The following is a 19,740-nucleotide window of genomic DNA, read 5'->3' as shown; positions in this document are numbered from 1 at the left end:
AGAATTAGACTCCAGAGCCTCCTTATTCTCTTTCTAAAGAGCCTCCAAAAGCAGGCGTCCCTGTCTCCACCATAGCTGTGCTGTGTAGCTCTCTCCCAGGAAGTCCCCAGGCACCCAGCGTGGCTGGGACACGGCATTTCACAGAGGCCGAGTGCTGCAGGTTTGCGTTGGTTGCACGGGCTGGGGACCGGGTGGAGCACTAGCCAGCGAGCCAGGTGCACCAGGCTCCACTTGGGAACATCCACCTTTGACGCAGCTTCCGGCCTCCTCTGTTGGGTGAGCCAACCCTGGGTTCCCTCCCCAGCTGCTGTTTCTGCCTCTTTGGTGGCGGATCCTAAGGAACACTGGACTGGAAGTCCAAAGGCACCGACCAGCCGAGCGGACTCCAGCAACTCCACTCCCTGGGCTCCCTTTTGCGCAAACTCTTAAGAGTTTGGATGCTCCGTGGTTTCTTTTCTTTTTTTTTAAATAATAAATAAATAAATAAATAAGTGGCCTTGAACTCAAAACTGCCATGGACTCTCCTCTCTACATAACAGCAGCTATGCTGTTATTGATTTAATCCACAAAGAAGGGGTGGTGTACTTTTGGACTCAAGGGCCTATTAAGGGTTCTTAAGATGTTCCCTTAATGGCCATCAAAGAAAAAGGTACCTTTCACTGAAGGGAGGACTTCCACATTGATTATGGCCTTGTCTAAATAAGGTTGGAGTTTGTGAACTCAAGAGGCTTCCATGGCCTTGGCAGCTCATGACAAGAGCCTCGGGTGATTACTGACGTCATAAATAAGAGTGTCAATTGTTGGATCAACAACGGGAGTTGCTGTGTGCTTGCTCCCCATGTAGGATCTCTGTCCTTAATGTGTTATACTATGAGAATTAACGGTAAAACTAGTCTTCAAACAATACTTTATACTCTGTGTGTCTGTGTGGGTGCAAAGTGTTGAATTCTTTACTTAATATAGAGTGGATCTTCTGTATATAAAGATAATTAAAACTGAATCTTAATGAAGAATGGGATGGGAGAGGGAGTAGGAGGTGGGATGGTTTGTGAGTGGGAGGTGGTTATTGGGGGAAGAACCTCTCTAATCCAAAAGCCGTACTTTTGAAATGTATATTTATTAAATAAAAGTTTTCTATTAAAAAAAAGATGTTCCCATAAGTCTTTCCTTTGTTGAATTTGCTCACAGCCCTAACATCATCTAGGGCCCAGCTTTCTCTGTTTGTTTGTTTGTTTGTTTGTTTTCCAACTGCCTATGCCATTCCTTCAAATCCCTGGCCTTGGAAAATCATCTGGTTACCCAGAATAGGGAAGCAAAAACTTGCCCTTGCGAAAAAGAGAAAAAGCGAGACCCTTGCAGGGCAAATCTGACCAGAAGAGTTAATTTCTTGGAGTGGGGAAAAAGAGATGTTAACCCATTGCCCTGGCTTCTTAGAGCTGCAGGAGTCCTAGAAGCAGGGACCCCTGCGCTCCCCACCCCCCCACCACCAGAAAAACAAAGTGCTTCTGCCCAGTGCTCCCCAGATTCCTCAGAGGAGACTGGGGCGGGGTGAGGGGCTGTCTGTGTAGCCGCTTACAGTGGACCCAGCACCTGCCAGACCGTCACACAGACCTAGCTGTAATCCCGGGCCACCCGCGGGGACTCGAGCAGCTCACCCAGCCTCCTCAGGACTCAGTTTCTCCCTGGATAAAACGGGCACAATGCCACTTCACAAGGTTGTTTTGGGACGCTTACCTCTGAATGAATCGGCTGACGCAGATGGCAGGCTGAGTCCACTGCCTGGCTAGTCACTGGGGCTCGGGAAATGCCAGCCACGCACCCCAGGTTAGGTCGCCGCTGACCCGGGCTGCATACATTCATCTGTCCCCATGCGATCTGCACTTTTTCCTTTTTTTTTTTTTTTTAATTAACTGAAACGTCCATTTAAAAAGTCCCAACTTTGCTCCAGATGAACTAATGAGCAAATGTGATTCCCCACACCCAGGCTAGGGGAGTGGAAATTCAGAGCAGAGCGTGCTATGGAGGCCCAGTAGGGAGGCCGGGTAGGAAGTCTGCTCTCCCCACCCCCATCCCCTCCCCCAGCCAACTGACAAGTCCTAGCTCTCTGGACTGGTTGCAACTCTGTGCTGCTTTCCCAGGCAGACACTCAGAAGCTTGGTTCCTCCCGGGGCTGCAGGGTCGGCCGCAGCCTCCTGCTCGGTCAAGGCCACCCATGCTGCTAAATTCCGCTGTTAATTTTCAGTCTCCACGTTATCTGACCTCTCTGCCATTCGGACGTGGTCGCTCACGCCCTGCTCCAAACACCTGCATGTGGTTTCCCTGGAAACCAGTTCTCCCACTTGCCAGTTCTTGCTGGTTCTCTTGGCCACCCCAGCCCCGCAGCCCTGCCTCTTCTCGGCCACTCGCTCCCATGGTGCTCTTGTCTGTGCAGTGCTGACTCCCCTCTGCCTGGAGCTTCCCTGGTCTCCTGCGGCCACGGTGGCCCCCACGACAGAGTGGCTGGATGTTTCATCTCCTTCACATCTTTGCTTGAAGGTCAAAATCCCAGGGACGCCTTCCATGAACACACTTTTTAGAACACAAATCCCCTTCCTGCTGGGGCTCCACCAACTCCCACCCCGACACCCCTCCTCTCTCATCTCTGCCTTATTTCTCTCTCCACGGGATGTGGGCCACTTGCTGACTGACAACATATTCATTTATTTCTGCCTCTTTCCATTAGAATGTCAGCTTCCTGAGGGCAGGGATTTGGGGCCGCTGATTTCAGCTTTGTAATCAGTGCCTGCCCTAACAGGCATGTTCATACACATTGTTGGGGGGCTGCTTGCAGGGGCAAATGAAACATGACAGCCTCGTCCCTCCTCCAATCCACCATGCACAAAGAAGCTAGATTAATTTCCCAGATGCAGAGTCTGACAGTATCACTCACTTCAGCAGCATATCCAAACCTGTGCTGTCCAATAGAGCAGCCACAAGCCACATGTGGCCACTGAGCAAGTGAAATGTGGCTAGAATGACTCAAGATGTGTTTTAGAAAAGCAATGGAAGGGGGCTGGTGCTGCGCCGTAGTGGGTAAAGCCGTCGCCTGCAGTGCCAGCATCCCATATGGGCACCGGTTCGAGTCCTGGCTGCTCCACTTCCAATCCAGCTCTCTGCTATGGCGCTCTCTCTCTCTCTGCCTCTCCTTCTCTCTGTGTAACTCTTTCAAGTAAATAAATAAATCTTAAAAAAAAAAAAGCAGCGGAAGAATATCTCAGTCCTATTTATATTAGTGACAGGCTGAGATTATCCTATTTGGGGAATATACTGACTTAAAAGAAAATCTGCTATTCAAATCGATTCACCTGTTTCTTTTTACTAGAAGCAGAATTTAAGTCCTATGTGTGGCCTGCACTCTATTTCTGTCATCAGGGGAAGATCCTGAAACTCCCTGTAGAGCAGAGGAAAAACATCCGAACCCCACCCCCTCCCCCACAGTCTGAGCCCTGGGCCACCCGGCCCCAGCAGGCTTTTTCAGCTGTGTGGCCCCAGCAGGCTTTTTCAGCTGTGTCTCTCGCTGTGCCCCATCGCAGCCTCGTGCATCCGCAGGGCTTGCTGTCCCCCCTCCCCCCAGTGTTCCTTCTGCCTGCCTCCTGCCTGGAACTGCACTCCCAGTGTCCAGAGCTTATCCCTTCCCGGTGGCCTTGCTCCGACGCCCACCTCCTCCTGTGGCCCTCTCAGAACCACCTGTGCTGCCCACAAGAGCTCTCTCGCTCCGCAGTGCTTGAGGTCGACGCCCGCTGCCTCGAATGCTTCCTGTCATTGACGGGTTTCTGGTCCTCATCCTCTTCTTCCCCCGCCCCCTTCGCCCCAAAGACTGGCCGGCAGTCCGACTCTGGGAGACTGCCCCCAGCCCTCCCATCCCACTCCATTCTCCTGCCTGGTAAATACGGTAAGTATGGTATGGATTTCACCTTCCATGGTCATGTCCCTAGGGTCCCTACTGCCTAGGTGTTGGTGCACTTCCCGCCCTGACCGGCGCTTTTAATGGATTAAGCGTGGAGCCTCAACGCCGCGCCCACCCGCACTCCCACGGGGTCCTCGGGGTCGCCCGGCCCCGAACTCCCGGACCCACAGAAGTCGCGCATGCGCGTGGCCCCGCGGGCGCGCGGAGAGGGCGCTCGAGGGTGGAGGGGCGAGCACAGGGAGCTCACGTTGACCCCACCCACTTACGTCGACTATAAACCCCCTCCGCCTGCCGGCCGCCGGTGGTCGAAGATTCGCTGGAGTCGAAGCGGCGGGCTCGCCATGTCTTCCAAGTCGTCAATGCTTCTCGGCTACTGGGATATCCGGGGGGTGAGTGCCGTGTCGGCGGCCGGCCGAGCGTCTCTGCGGCTCCGCGGCCTCCGCCAGAAGCCGCCCTCCGGAGCCCGTCAGCGCGGGGCGGCGCCAGGAGCCGCGGCCGAGCCGCCGGGCCCCCGGCCCGCCCCTGCCCTTGCCCCGCGGGGAGCTGCGGGCCGCCGGGGCCGCGCTCGGGGACCGCTTAACGACCGCCCGGGCGGCGTGCAGGGGCCCCGCAGCCCGGGGCCGGGGGACGTTGGCGGGCGGGGGTTGGGAGCCGGTGGCGGCCGCGCAGGCGCCGACTCCGGGCCGTCTTCCCCCAGCTGGCGCACGCCATCCGCCTGCTGCTGGAGTTCACGGATACTTGCTACGAGGAGAAACGGTACACGTGCGGGGAAGGTAATGCCTCCCGGAGCTGGCCCTCCACCTGCCCGCTGTGCCCAGAGAGTGGCATCCCGCCGAGGTCCCACGGGACGTCCCCCCACCCCCGAAACCCGGGGAGCCCTGCTGTGCCCTGTGGGAGGAGAGCTGCATCCTCTGCCATAGCCCGAACCCCGCCTTAATGCTTAACCAGATGGGCCCCAGAAACGAAATGGTTAAGCCTTGGGACTTTGAGGTAAAGAAACTAAGCCAATTCTTTGGCTCTTTCCACTCGTTAGGCAGGGTATTAAGGAGGTTGGGCCCCTAACTTCTCTCTCTAACAGCTCCTGACTATGATCGAAGCCAATGGCTGGATGTGAAATTCAAGCTCGATCTGGACTTTCCCAATGTAGGTGGCTTTAGGGGGACGGAGCAGAGGGAAGGCCTGGACAGGTGTCCATCCCCGCGGGTTCTTCCCTGCTCCGAGGGGCAGGGTCACAGGGGCACTTAACCTGGACAGGATGGATAAGACTCAAGGGTCCTTGAACTGCATAGAGAAAATAAAATGACGTTTTCCTTTCCACTAACGAGTTAGCATCTCCTGTGGTGAAGTGATGTCAGTTATTAACCATGACTGTGTTTGCCACTGGTAGGGATCAAGTCTCCATATTCCATTAAATGTGCTGTGGGCATCTTTACTGTTATTTATATTCACGACTTTGAAAGTGTGGTCGCTCTTACTTCTGCTGGGCAGCACATATTCACGTTTTACTGTGAGGATATACCAAAAAGTCCATGCAAGCAAATTAAAAGATAGGTTTGTTTTGGTGCAAAAATGTTGAAATCCATGCAAAAATTGATGGAAAATATGAAAAAGTATGCATGAATTTCAAAATTTTTTTGCACTGAAATAAACTTTTCTTGTGTTTCCATTAATCCAGAAACTTTTTGAAGTACCCTCCTATCATAATTTTGCTTTAAAATGTCTTATACCTGTGTAAATACATGAATTGGTTTTATGGTTTTGGAAAGCTTATTCTGAGAAAGGTGCTGTGGCCTGCACACACACGAACCTAAGGATCCTTGCTAGACTCCGCTCAGCACCCAGCTGCCACCGGATTTTCTTCTTTCTCGCACCATGGCACCTTTTCTCTCCCTTTCACGGCCTTGCAAGCTCCCTCTCCCCCAGGAGAGAGGTGGGGAGGCACAAGAGATGTAGGTTGCTCACTTGGCCTGTCCTTGCCCTTCCAGCTGCCCTACCTCATGGATGGGAATAACAAGATCACCCAGAGCAATGCCATCCTGCGTTACATCGCTCGCAAGCACAACATGTGTGAGTGCGGTAGGCCTGGTAAGGGAGAGCAGGCGATTTGCTCACCTGCGGGTGTCTGATCCCAAGGGTGCATTGTTGTCATTTGGCCTGCAGGTGGTGATACTGAAGAAGAAAAGATTCGAGTGGACATCATGGAGAACCAAATAATGGATTTCCGTATGCAGCTGGTGCGACTCTGCTACAACTCTGATCACGTGAGTTTCCTGAGCGGCGCTGGCTGACTGTGGAGCATCAGGAAGAGGAGTATTTAGGAACCCAAGAGTTACTTCTACTCCATTCTGCTACTGCTGCCTTCCCACCAGCCCCTGCAAGAATAAGAAGCAGATCTCCTTATTTTTTGGTTTTGCCCTATAATTCTGCTGTTAGCCCCCTCCTTGCTTTCCTAACCCCTTCTTTCTCTACCACCACCCCTAAGTAAAGGCAGTGAGAGGGGGCTCCCAGGGGTCTACCCACGGCCTGTGCCGTGCTCAGCTGTGACGCTAACAGCTGTCCTGTTTGTGAAGGGGGTAACAGCTCTCCTTGCATCTCTCTTTTCCCAGGAAAAAATGAAGCCTCAGTACTTGGAACAGCTACCTGGGCAGCTGAAACAATTCTCCCTGTTCCTGGGGAAATACTCGTGGTTTGCAGGAGAAAAGGTGCGGAGAAGGGAAAGAAGAGGGAACCTCACTGTGTCTGCAGTGTCGATGAACTCCCCAGATCTGACCGTCTTACTGCCTCCTTCTAGCTCACCTTCGTGGATTTTCTCACCTATGACGTCTTAGATCAGAACCGGATGTTTGAGCCCAAGTGCCTGGATGAGTTTCCGAACCTGAAGGCCTTTATGTGCCGTTTTGAGGTGATGCTCTCTGATAACCCCATTCTTACAAAACACGTGCCCACCCTCGGGTCCCAACGGACCCCACATGAGAGATCCTGCCCATCTCCAGCTTTTACCTGCAGGGATCAGCAGTTGGACACCTGTGGACCTTTGAGTCTTGGGAAGGTCCTGATATTGCACCCCAGAGGCATTGGCTGCAAGACACGGGAGGGTGGAGACAGGCCGCCTGTGGACGTGGCGGGCTGTTTGGCTGGGCGGGGTTCTTGACCAGGTTCATGTGCTTTCCCATCAGGCTTTGGAGAAGATTGCGGCCTACATGCAGTCTGACCGCTTCTTCAAGATGCCCATCAATAACAAGATGGCCAAGTGGGGCAACCGAAGTCTGTGCTGAGCAGGGCGCACCAGTTGCTGTGTGCTCTCTCCCACTCCCGTCCCCAGGGGGCCTGCAGTCCATTTTCTCTGCTCTTTTCAATAAATTGTGCTTAAACTGGTGTCCAGCTGGCTTTCTCTTGGGCCAAAAGAGAATAAGGAGACATGGAGAAGGATCAGCGTCGGGATGGGAACTCGGCAACACTGAGGTCCTCTTCCTTGCTAGTTTAGTGTCAGGGCCAGCAGGTTCTGCCCCAACCTTGAGAGTGGGTGCTGGAAATAAAGGTCACACGCCCAAAGATCAGAGCTTCTAAAGGGACTGGAGCCCTGTGAGGACCTGGTGGTAAGTGAAACTGCAGTACTATGGATCCATCAGAACTGAAGTTCAGAAGCCTGCATGCATGGGAATTCAGTGTGATAAAAGTGGTGTTTTTAAAGTATTTATTTATTTGAAAGGCAGAGATACAGAGAGAGGAGAGACACAGAGAGAGATCTTCTACCTGCTGGTTCACTCTCCAAATGGCCTCAAAAGCCAGGACTGGGCCAGACAGAAGCCAGGAGCTTCATTCAGGTCTCCTGCATAGGTACAAGAGCCCACATAGTTGGGCCATCCTTCACTGTTTTCCCAGGCCATTAGCAGGGAGCTGGATCGAAGATACCGACATGGCAGGAGGCAGCTTAGCCTACTACATCACAATGCCAGCCCTTAAAGGTGGTATTTCAAACTGGCAGGCTAGGAACAGTTGCTTACCAATTTAAAAATAAAACACTAGCACACTATTCTCTAAAAATAATTTATGTGTGATTTATCTGATATTTAAGGCCCAACATTAAACACAAAGCTGTTGAAGTTTTCACAGAACTTGGAGATGTTTATCATTGACTAGGAAAAATTTCTCTTATTAAGGCATAAAAAGTGAAAACCATGAAAGGGAAGGTTTACCAATTGAACAGCATCAAGTTCTAAAAATAAGCAAACTTAAATGACAAATTCAGACAAAAGTATAAAGATTAAAGACCTGTCATGGCAGTTTTTAAAAATGGACAAAATATGCATAAGCAATTTAAATATAGAAATATTGGTGGCCCCAAAAATGTTTAAAAGATATTACCCACGGAGCTGTGAATTAGAACAGCAAGTGACCGTTCTTCCATCAGGTGACCAAAGGTGTTGCTCTCTAAAGTACTGGCGAGACCTAGTACAGGGGTAGCAATTCTAGGCTAGTGGGTTTGTAAAGGGACATGTATGTCAGGATCTTGAAATTCAAATCATACTCTACAATGCATACACAAAGATGTTGGCTATGGCCTTGTCGGCAGTAAGTAAACAGCTGTCAGCGATGGAGTACCGCATGGCAGTTAACAGAATGAGACTGATTTGTATAGACCTGGGGAAATCCCCAAGATACATCATTGAATTTTTTTTTTTAAAGTAGCATTTTTTCAGATTTATTTACTGGGGCCGGCGCTATGGTGTAGTGGGTAAAGCCACCACCTGCAGTGCCAACATCCCATATGGTCACCAGTTCGAGTACTGGCTGCTCCACTTCCAACACAGTTCTCTGCTATGGCCTGGGAAAGTAGATGATGACCTAAGTCCCTGGGCCCCTGCACCCACGTGGGAGACCTGGAAGAAGCTCCTGGCTCCTGGCTTCGGATCAGCTCAGCTCCGGCTGTTGTGGCCATCTGGGGAGTGAACCAGCAGATGGAAGACTTCTCTCTCTCCACCTCTGTCTGTAACTCTTTCAAATAAATAAATAAATCTTTTTTTAAAAAAAGATTCAGAGGTAGAGTTACAGACAGAGAGACAGAAAGATCTTCATCTGGAAGAGGTGGAAAGCTGACGAGTTTCTCTGCTGACAGCTACTGCTGTGGGTCTCCACGAGGCAAAGGGGTGGAATACTGGAAGGGCAGATCTCTTGGATTTAAGGGCTGTCCGAGAAGCCGAGGATGCCTCTGAGAGCAGACAGCATGACCAGGAATCTAAAAGGGAATGTTAACTTCTTTATAAACAAATACTGGAAAGGTAGTCTCTTCTGAAAGGTGATTTATTTGAAGGGCAGAGTTGGAGAGGTCTTCCATCTGCTGGTTCACTCCCCAAATGGCCACAACAGCAGGCTGAGCTAGACCTAGAACTCCATGCAGGTCTCCCATGTGGGTGCAGGGGCTCACACACTTGGGTCATCTTCAGCTGCTTTCCCAGGCCATAGCAGAGAGCTGGATTGGAAGTGGAGCAGCCGGGACTAGAACTGACACCCAAATGGGTTGCTGGCGTGGCAGGCAGCAGCTTAACTGGCTAAGCCACAACCCCAGTGCCAGGAATATGCTGTTTATTCCTGTGTAACAGTATTGGCACAAATCGGACAACATTTATGTGGGTGAGGAGTCCAGGGCCTAGTCCTCTGCTCAGGTGCCTCTCCAAGCTGTACTCCTGTCAGCCAGGGCTACAGTCTGAGCTCGTGGCTCACCTGGAGAAGGATCTGCATCCAGGGCCACACGACTGTAGCCTGACTTCAGTCCCTCGTGCCCTGCTGGACAGAAGGGCCTGTGTTTCTTCCTGGCTGGCAGCTGGAGGCCACCCCAAAGGGGACCTGCTCAGTATGGCGAGTAGAGATGTGTCCTGTGTGAGGTGTTCAGTGACGTCCTGACACCTGTTCCTGTTCTACTGCAAGTCTCACTCAGAGGGAGGGCATTTCACAGGGAGTGAGTACCAAGAGTGGCATCACCACAGCCAGCTTCAAATCTGCTCATCACGGGGCAGAAGGCAAGGAAACAGGAAGTTGACCATGTAGTCCTCGGAGCAGAGGATCCTGGGAAAGAAGATGGCTGGTGAGAACAGCCTGGTAGGGGGTGAGCCACGGGCAGAAGTGTGTATAACACAGGGTGTGGATGAAGCGGATTTCACATGAATTCCAGATAGACCCCAGGCAAACCACGTGTTCCGCTTGTTCTAGGTACTATGTGTGTTGGTGAAAATCCACCTGGTAGTTCTCCGGAACCAGGAACCTCACTGGCCCGGAAAGCACGGAAGGCCACCGAGGGGACCGGATCCCTCCCATAGGAAAGGCGTGTTTTCAGTCCCAGGGCTTCTAACTCTCATTCTGACATAGCCCAGACGAGCCCGGGCACGGGGAGACACTGTGTCATCCCGTGGGCAGAGATACATGAATATTAAGAAATTAATATGCCAGTGATGAGTTCATGCAAGTAGCCTCAGGGAGAACTACTTAAAAAAAACACCTTGTAACAGTTGCATGAAGTTTGGGGTGCGGATCAACCCCTGAAGGTATTAAGAACTCATTTGTGTTCATGGTTGGCGGGTGAGCAGCTCCGAAGGAAAGCGTTTCCGTGAGTCAGGGACAGGTCGCTGCGGAGTTGCTTCGCTGATACCATGGCGGAGCAGGTGTCAGTGAGGACGCGGCGCCGGTCTGGCGGGCTTCCTTATCTTCCAGCTGCGGCACAGGGGGCGCAAACGAGCTGCGCTGTGCCGATATCGAGGGACTTGGGAGTTCAGCGGGGTACCGGGGGAGAGAGGCGGAGTTGGGGTCCACCAGTGGGAATTTGCTCGCGTCGTCCCCCTGCCTTAAATATTTGTAATTCTGTGGCCTCGGCGAAACTAAACAGACTCTCCCCACGATGGGCCCGCCGCTGGCTTTCCACCGCGACTGTGGCAGGCGCCCCCCCCCTCCCCCGCCGCCGCAGCCCTAGTGTGCCTCTGGGAATCCCCGGGGAGCAGGACTCAGTGTTCGCTCTGTGTACCGTCCCCTGTGAGGTTGTTAGGAGCACCCGCTCGATACTTCTAGAACACTTGGAACAGACCAACGTTACATAATTGTGTCCTTATCAATTAGCCAAAAGCACCGTGTTCCCTTTTATATTGTCACGCTCTGCTCCGGTAATTGCTGTTCCTGCAGCCCCAGCCCCCGGCCCCTTTGGTTTGCCTAGTGCCAAGCTTGGAGGTCACATCAGATAGCCCTGGCAGACCGTTGATGAGGGCCACAAGACTTTCCCATTGTTTTCCCTTTGGGCAAGTTTCACGACTCTGCTGAAATTCAGCTTAGCCCCAGAACTTGCTTTGGCCAAACACAGGTAGAAATCACACGTGCTTTCTAATAAGTCCCCAAATCCGCTTCCCACCATGGTTGTGAGTAGGAACCTTGCCGGGTTCAAGCCTTCATCAGTCTGGGCTTCTGACCACAAAGAGCAGGGCCCTCAGTGGCCCACACTGCTATGGAGCACAAGTGGGAAATAAGCCCCTGAAATTTGCTTTACCCTGGCCAATATTCCTCCTCCTCTCCCAGGAGAATTTAAATGAACTAAAAATTTTAGATCTCAGTTCCCATTGGATTCAGTGTTTTTGTTGTTGTTGTTTTGTGGGCACTTAGCACGCTAATCTCTAATTGCTTATTTTTTTTTCCTGCCACTAAACTATAAGTCACCTGGGAGTGGGGACTATGTCTTATGCAGATTCCTTTTAAAATTTTATTTATTTCTTTGAAAGGCAGAGTCACAGAGGCAGAGGTAGAGGCAGAGAGACGGAGAGGTCTTCCAGTCGCTGGTTCAACCCCCAAATGGCTGCAACCACCAGAGCTGTGCCGATCCGAAGCCAGGTGCCAAGAGCTTCTTCCAGGTCTCCCATGCAGGTGCAGGGGCCCGAGGACTTCTATTGCTTTCCCAGGCCATAGCAGAGAGCTGGATGGGAAGTGGAGCAGCCAAGACTCGAACCGGTGCCCATATGGGATGCCGGCACGGCAGACAGTGGCTTTACGTGCTACGCCACAGCGCCAGCCCCAGGCAGATTCTCAGTGTTCACCTAAAGCCTGATCCCCAGTAGGCACTCACAATCCTGCACTGTTTCCCCGGGTTCTAATGAGAATTGGAGGAGAAGAGAAGAGCTTGTTTCACTTAGTGTCTAATGCCCTCGAGGAACTGTTAAAAATTCCTCTGTGTTCCAGTTGGGAGATAAAACACAGAAAAATGGAATGCCCTGTTCTTACAACAGAGAGTTCAGGTACAAGTGTTTGAAGTTGGGGCAGAAGTCCAGGTTCTGGGAAGTCCTAGGGGGCCAGCCAAGAACTCTGAGGCTGCCCAGGGGCATAGGATGTGTCTGTGTTTGAAATAAACAAGTGTTGCCTTGTTACCAGGGGGAAAAGGAATAGGACCAACAGGGTAGCACTGCTGTTGGAAGACTGAAGGACAATTAGAGTTATTATCAGATCGATATTTCATCAACTCTGGTGCAGCATTAAATACACGTATTCTTTTCGAACTGTGAGCCCTACTGTGTCCTTTCCAAAACAGATGCTTCGGGGCTGGTGCTATGGTGTAGCAGGTAAAGCCACCGCCGCCTGCGGTGCTGGCATCCCATCTGGGCGCCGGCTGCTCCTCTTCCGATCCAGCTCTCTGCTGTGGCCTGGGAAAGCAGTAGAAGGTGGCTCAAATCCCTAGGCCCCTGCACCTGCGTGGGAGACCTGGAAGACCCTTTCAAATAAGTAAATAAATAAATCATTTTTTAAAAAGTAGATGCTTCAAGTAGGAAGAGAGCTGAAGGAACGTGGGAAATGCAAGGGGACTGCAGGGCCTTTTGGGTAGGACTGTACCTTGGTGAGGGGATTGTTGGGGCTTCCCCCTGAGGTGAAGGCAGTTGAGCAAAGCCAGAACCGGCATCTATAGGAAGCATGGTTCCAGGCTCCATCAGGGTTGGCCCGTCTCATGTGCTGCTTCCAAGTCTCTGGTTACCGTGGGGTGGCAGCAGGTGTGTGTGTTATCAGTAAAGGTTTCCCTTCCCCTGCCACACATGCCACACAAGGTAGGAAAGTGTAGGCCAACGGAGGGGATGACAGCGAACCTGAGAGAGAGGTCACCGGCGGTGGAGACAAGAACCAGCGCAGGGAGTGACTTTACGTCGCTCTTCTGAATGTTGAGTATAAAAGGCTCATAACGCAACTTTGGAACTTCTCACCACAGCAGGGCATCCTATCAACACAGCAACGAATGCCAAACAGCGGAGCTGCAAATCAGAATGCAGATCCCTAATTCCCCCTTTTCCCCACCTCCCATTCCCTTACTGTGTTTTATAAGGTGAACTGGGAGTCACGGACATTTAGCTTGTCACTTGCAAAATCTCAATCTCGCATGACCCGCAATCTCCAAAACTCGGAACTGGATGCAGTGGTTGATGGCCCTGTGAGCCGTTCCTGCTCTGGGGAGAAGAGAGCACGTGTGTTTTGTTTGCACAGGGAAGCGTGCGTTGTGTTAGGCGGCAGCATTTTATGGTGGCAGCTGGTATGCTGTGTTAGACATCCGACCTCTGCACCCTTCCTCAAGTGTTGTGTTTGTTTTCCATTTTATTTAAGAGAGAGAGAGAAAATGAATCTGCCATCTACTGGTTCACTCCCCAAATGCCTGCAAGGCAGGAGCCTAGAAACTCAATCCAGGTCTCCCACATGGGTGGCAGGGACCCAAGCACTTGAGCTGTCACCCACTGCCTCCTAGGGTGCACATTAGCAGGAAGCTGCACTGGAAACAGAGGGGCCGAGACTGGAACTAGGCACTCCAGCATGGTAAGAGTGCATCCCAGGCAGCGTTTTAATTAAGTCAGTTGCCCACCCCACCTCCCGCCCATCTTGAACAACGTTCTTTTAGGTGGGGAAACCTGATGCTGGGAGTTCCACCTCCCCGAGGTAGAAGACTGCTGGGTAACTCCCAACATCATTCTCCTCATCTCCTTTGGCCACAGGATCCCCATTTCTGCTGGGCACATCACCTCTCAGGCAAGAGATTCATTTTCATTATGATTAAGTTCTAGCTAATGGGGCCGGTGCTGTGGCGTAGGGGGTTAAGCCTCTGCCTAGGGCACCTGCATCCCATACGGGCGCTGGTTTGTGTCCCAGCTGCTTCTCTTCCAATCCAGCTCCCTGCTAATGCACCTGGGAAAGCAGAAGGTGACCCAAGCCCTTGGGCCCCTGCACCCACATAGGAGACCTGGAAGAAGCTCCTGGCTTTGGATCAGCCCTGCTCTGGCCGTTGGGGCCATTTGGAGTGAACCAGCAAATGGAAGAGCTTTCTCTCTGACTCTCCCTCTGTCTATAACTCTACCTCTCAAATAAATAAATAAATAAATAAAATCTTTTTTTAAAAAAAAATGTTCTAGCCAAGACAGTAAACAAAAGTGCTTTATGTTACCTCCAGGAAGTTTCCTTCAAAGAGAGGGAAAAGTCCTCATGCCCCTCTCTCCCCTCTGCTGTTTGGAATGCAGGTGTGATCGTTGAGGCTCTTGCAGCCATTTCGGACAGTGAGGTGACAGAAAATGGAAGCCGTGTTGAAGATGGCAGAGCATTGTTAGGGAGCTGAGCCACCAGGTGCACTGTGGATCCAGCGTTCCCCTCATAGGGAGCTGAGCCACCACCAGGTGCACTGTGGAGCCAGCGTTCCCCTCACTGAACTCTAACCTGAGAAATGAGCTTCCGTCCTGTTTCAGCCTCTACTAGGTTTTGGTGACTTGCAGCTGCACTTCGTCCTAACTAATTCCCTCTTCTTCCAGCCTTGCTGGTGGCGGAGACGTAGCTGTGCTCCGGGTTCTGCTCCTTACACACAGGGGTGCAGGGCCTCGGTTCTAAAGAAGCAGATGCTGCTTCGTCGGCTTATGACGGGGTGGTGCTGGGGATCAGGATTTGGGAGGCAGCCATGGTGAGAGTCAACACTCAGCCCGCGTCGTGAGCAGGGGCTGCAGTGTCTGCGCCTGGCAATGGCCGTGGATCTTTCCCCAGGACAGGCCCACGTGCACTGAGGTCAGCTTCCAAGGGCTTCTCCGTGGACCTCCCGGAGATACCATGAGATACTTGATCTTCCTAGTAAGTTCTTCCCCTGTTCTAGCCACGAGGGATCCTGAATGATATTCCATTCCCTTTATGTCTGGCTGAAGATAAAGAGCTTGGATTTAATACCTTAGGTTCTACCCTATCTGCTTTAAAGTACTCACTCAAACCCGAGATCTCTCCTGAATTGGATCTAAGTAAGCTTTATCCCCACTTTTAGTGGTATGGGAGAGACTGCCCTTGGCCACCAAAATGCCACACAGCCGCATCTCAGCTGACAGGTGCCCTGGGTGCCTGGCCTGCCTCCTGGCCTGGGGCTTCTTCTCTCTTTTCCTCCCACACTCAGCAAACAGCTTCAGCTGAGGCGATGGGGAAGCAGCTGGAGGATGCGGAGCCGCAGGCAGAAGGATCCCCAGCGCCGGGGTGACGCCGTGGCGCCGCGGGAGTCCAGCTGCCCGGGCTCCTCCTCAGGGCACTGGGACACAAGGAGGAACCCGCCGCCGTGTCCTACACGCTGTGGGCCTGGGGTCTCCGGCTGAGCAACCCTCCCTTCGTACAACGCCGAGGGGCCATGTTAGGCACGGTGCAGTTAAGAGCAGGCGACTGCGAGCCAACAAGGCAGCCACCTTCCCAGGGCGAGTCTGGGTTTCTAGGTTCAGAGGGGAAGAGGCCAAATGACCCCGGGCTGGGTCCCCGGCTGCGTCCCCTGCTGGGCCCAAGCCTCATCAGGCCTCCTTTTTTGATTGCCTGCATTCATTTTGCTTCTACCCGAGACTTGGAAAGTGTACGTTTTCGCCTTGTCTGATTTGGACCACACGGCTCAGAACGAGTGTTTTCATTCGCAGTTATTGTTGTTTATCACGGCTTCCCTCCTTTTAAACGTGGGTTATTTGATATGTGAGCTTCCTTGATAATCACCTTTTAAATTTCAAATATAATATTTGAGCTTTAATATAGCTGTGCCCATTTAGTTTCAATTGCTAGACCAGGAATCAGGAAACCACATTCATCTGTTGTGTGTGTTTTGTCTTTTTTTTTTAAACGATTAGACTGCATTTAATTTTTTTTTATTTATTTGAGTCAGAGAGAGAAAGATGGACAGTCAGAGCTCTTCCCTTCACTTGTCCACTCCCCAAATGCCGGCACAACCAAGGCTGGGCCAGGATGAAGCCAGTAGCCAGGAATTCAATCCAGGTCTCCCATGCGGGTGCAGGGACCCAGCGATGGAACTGTCACCTGCCACCTCCCGGGAGCACGGTACCAGGAAGCTGGAACGGGGAGCGGAGCTGCACATCTGACCCACGCACTCCCTTACGGGCTACAGGTGTCTTAGTGAGCATCTCCACAGCTAGTCCGAGAGCCCATCCCTGTTTTAGTCTTTATTGTTTTATTTTATTACAGTAAAATGACATAAACTTCACCCCCTTAACAAGTTTAACACCACAGTGGTAGTAAATACGTTTATAATGTTGAGTAAGCAGCGTCGCCATCCATCTCTCTAACTCTTCTTCTCCCATAAAACCGAAAGTTACACCCATCAAGCAATTACACTCCTCTCCCCTGCTCCCAGCAAGCTGCCCTTCTTCGTTTCCGCTCTGTGACTTTTGACCTGGTTACGTCCTGCAGGTGGAATCCTGTAGCTTTCTTTCTGCAGCTGACTTAATTGCACTTGGCACAGGCCCTCGCAGTTGCTCCGCGTCGTACCATGTGTGGGAATTTCCTTCCTTAAGGCTGCATGATAGGCTTTTGTCTGTGTGCACCACAATTTATTTATCCACTCATCTGTTGGTCGACATTTCGATGGCTTTCACATTTTAGCTGTTGTAAATAATGCTGCTATGGAGCCGGTGCTGTAGCACAGTGGGTAAAGCTGCCACCTGCAGTGCTGACATCCCATACGGACACTGGTTTGAGTCCTGGCTGCTCCACTTCCAATACAGTTCTCTGCTAGGGCCTGGGAAAGCAGTAGAAGATGGCCCAAGTCCTTGGGCTCCTGCACCTGTGTGGGAGACCCAGAAGAAGGACATGCGCAGTAGGAGAGCCAATCAGAGACAGGGTCACACAGGCGTGGGTGGAGCACGCACAGGGGCACCTTAAGCAAAGTATAGGGATCACGCACTGTCCACGTGTCCAGAACTAAAATGGACCTATCCCTGCCAGTGGTCTGATCTTACGTAGCTTAACCACAGCAGCCGCAGACACGCCCCTCGAACATCCGCCAGGCGCCATATTGTAGGCAATGCCCAACACCACCCTACTGATTTGCAGGATGGCAGTATCTTTTGACACTCACCCACAGAGCCAAAGTTTCTCCACATCCTCATCAACACTCGTTTCGCTCTGCTTTTTGGTTTTGGCCGTTATAAGAAGTGTGAGGTGGTGTCTCATTGTAGTTTTCATCTGTGCTTCTATAATGGTTAGTGATGTTGAGTGATTTTTTTCCATGTACTCATTGGCCAATTGTGTATCTTCTCAAAGAAATGTCTGTTCAAGTCCCTCACCCATCTAACCGTAGAGTTGTTTGCTTTTTTCCTGTCGCGCTCACCTGTTTCTGTAAATTAAGTTCTGTTGGAACACAGCCCACCCATTCATTCATGGGTTGTCTGCAGCTGATACTTTACAACAACGATGGAGTAGAGGACTTGGGACAGACATCAAACCAGGAACTTCCAGAAGCTGCCTGAGGACCGGGCGTTGTGGCAGAGCAGGTTACGCCACCACACGGACACCTGCGTCCCTTATTGGAGTGCTGGGATCAAACCCTGCTTCCTCTTCTGGTCCAGCTTCCTCCCAGTGCACACTCTGGGAGACAGCAGGACCCGCCACCCATCTGGGAGACCCAGACAGAGATCTGAGCTCCTGGCTCCTGGCCCAGCCCTAGCTGTTATGCACATTTGGGGAGTGGACCGGCAGATGAAAAAATCTCTCTCTTTCTTTTTCTCTGTTGCTGTGCCTTTCAAATAAAAATGTTAGTGAATATAGCACTAAAACATAAAAAACCTAAGCTTTATTTCTCAGCCGATGCTTCATCGAGTTCCAGATCCTGGTAAGTGGTGCTACCAGCCATTTCTTCCATCCCTAAAGAACCGAGGGCCCTGGTTTAACCATGTCAATGCAGGGGTTTTTACATTATTAACTGAAGAAAATCGCTGCTCTTTAAAAATTTATCTTAATAACAGGAAGCAAAAATAAGTCAGAAAGAGCCAAATCAGGCGGATGCCCGATGACTTCTCATACAAATCTTCACAAAACTGCTTGTTTGGTGAGAGAACTCAGCAGGAGCGTTGTCCCGGTGAAGAAGAAATCTCTGGGGAAGCTTTTCCTGCTGTTTTTCTGCTAAAAACCTAAAGCTTTGGCTAATTTTCTCAAAACACTCATATTAGGCAGATGTTATCACCTTTGGCCCTGCAAAAAGGCAACAGCAAAATGCCTTGAGCATCCTAAAACACTGTGGCCATGAACTTGGCTCCAGGCTGGTCTGCTTTTGCTTTGACTGGACCACTTCCAGGTAGCGTGGCTCGTGCTTTCTCTGGGGTCACACTGCTAAAGCCATTTTCATCTCTAGTACGACACGTGGAAGAAATGCTCCAGGATCTTGTTCCCACAAGTGGAAAGTTTCCTTTGAGAGTTCTGCTCTTATCTGCAGCCGATCTGGACACGCCGCGTTTGGTGCCCACTGAGCCGCAAGCTTGCTCGGCTCTGATTGCGTGAGCTGAGCCAGCTGAGCTGCCTCTGGTGCGGTCATTGTTTCTGCTGTTGGTCGTCAGTCCTTTGCAGTTAGGACACAAACAGGATGAAGCTTTTTCCCTTTGCAAATTGGTGCGGTCTGCCATAGCAGGCTTCATCTTCAGTGTTGTTCCTGCCCTTCTTAAATGAGTTTGCCGTTTGTAAACAGATTTCCTGAGGGCGTTGTACACACACACTTCTTTGTGAAGAATCCATGGTGTCACCATTCTTCCACTCAAGTTTCACTACGTTTGATGTCTGTTCTTAACTTCAATTTTAGCGAATTCACGTTCCTCTAAAATGGAATCTTTTTTTTTTTTTAAGATTTATTCATTTATTTAAAAGGCTGAGTTACAGAGAAGGGGGAGGCAGAGGTAGAGAGAATTTCAGCTTCTGGTTCACTCCGCAAGTGATAGCAATGGCCAGGGCTGGGCCAGACCAAACTTAGAAACCAGGAGCTTCATTTGGGGCTCCCACATGAATGCAGGGGCCAAGCACTTGAGCCATCTTCCACTGCTTTCCTAGGTCATTAGCAGGGAGCTGGATGGGAAGTGGAGCAGCCTGGACTCAAACCGGTGCCCACACGGGATGCCAGTGCTGCAGGCAATAGGTTAACCTGCTATACCACAATATGCAGGCCCCTAGGGGTTCTTTTTAAAGATTTCTGTGTGTATGTGTGTAGGTATGTGTGTATGTGTGTATGTATATATTTGAAAGGCAGAGCAATAGAGAAACAGATCTTCCATTTGCTGGTTCATTCTGCAAATGGCCTCTACAGCCAGATCTGGGCCAGGCTGAAGCCAGGAGCCTAGAACTCCATTCCTGTTTGCCACATGGAGACAAGGGACCCAAGCCCTGGGTCCACCTTCTTCTGCCTTCCCAGATGCATTAGTAGGAAACTGGGCCTGAAGCAAAACAGACAGGAGGACTCTGGTACGGAGTGCCCGGGGCGCCAGTGGAGGCTCAGCCTACTATGCCACCCAGCAGCTAGAATAGGG

At 51.3% G+C, this 19,740-nt stretch overlaps 1 protein-coding gene across 1 annotated transcript; it reads left to right on the top strand.

Moving 5' to 3' along the window:
* Positions 1-4,162: 4,162 nt before the first annotated feature.
* On the top strand, positions 4,163-7,321 carry GSTM3 (glutathione S-transferase mu 3). The gene is made up of 8 exons (XM_062191918.1): positions 4,163-4,335; positions 4,644-4,719; positions 5,025-5,089; positions 5,932-6,013; positions 6,107-6,207; positions 6,553-6,648; positions 6,738-6,848; positions 7,123-7,321. The coding sequence occupies exons 1-8, from the start codon at positions 4,288-4,290 to the stop codon at positions 7,219-7,221; spliced, it is 678 nt and encodes a 225-aa protein (XP_062047902.1). The 5' UTR covers positions 4,163-4,287; the 3' UTR covers positions 7,222-7,321.
* Positions 7,322-19,740: the final 12,419 nt, after the last annotated feature.

The sequence above is a fragment of the Lepus europaeus genome, chromosome 5 (genome assembly GCF_033115175.1).
Source record: "Lepus europaeus isolate LE1 chromosome 5, mLepTim1.pri, whole genome shotgun sequence".
Classification (NCBI taxonomy): Eukaryota; Metazoa; Chordata; class Mammalia; order Lagomorpha; family Leporidae; genus Lepus; species Lepus europaeus.
This window is presented reverse-complemented; position numbering and strand designations above follow the sequence as displayed.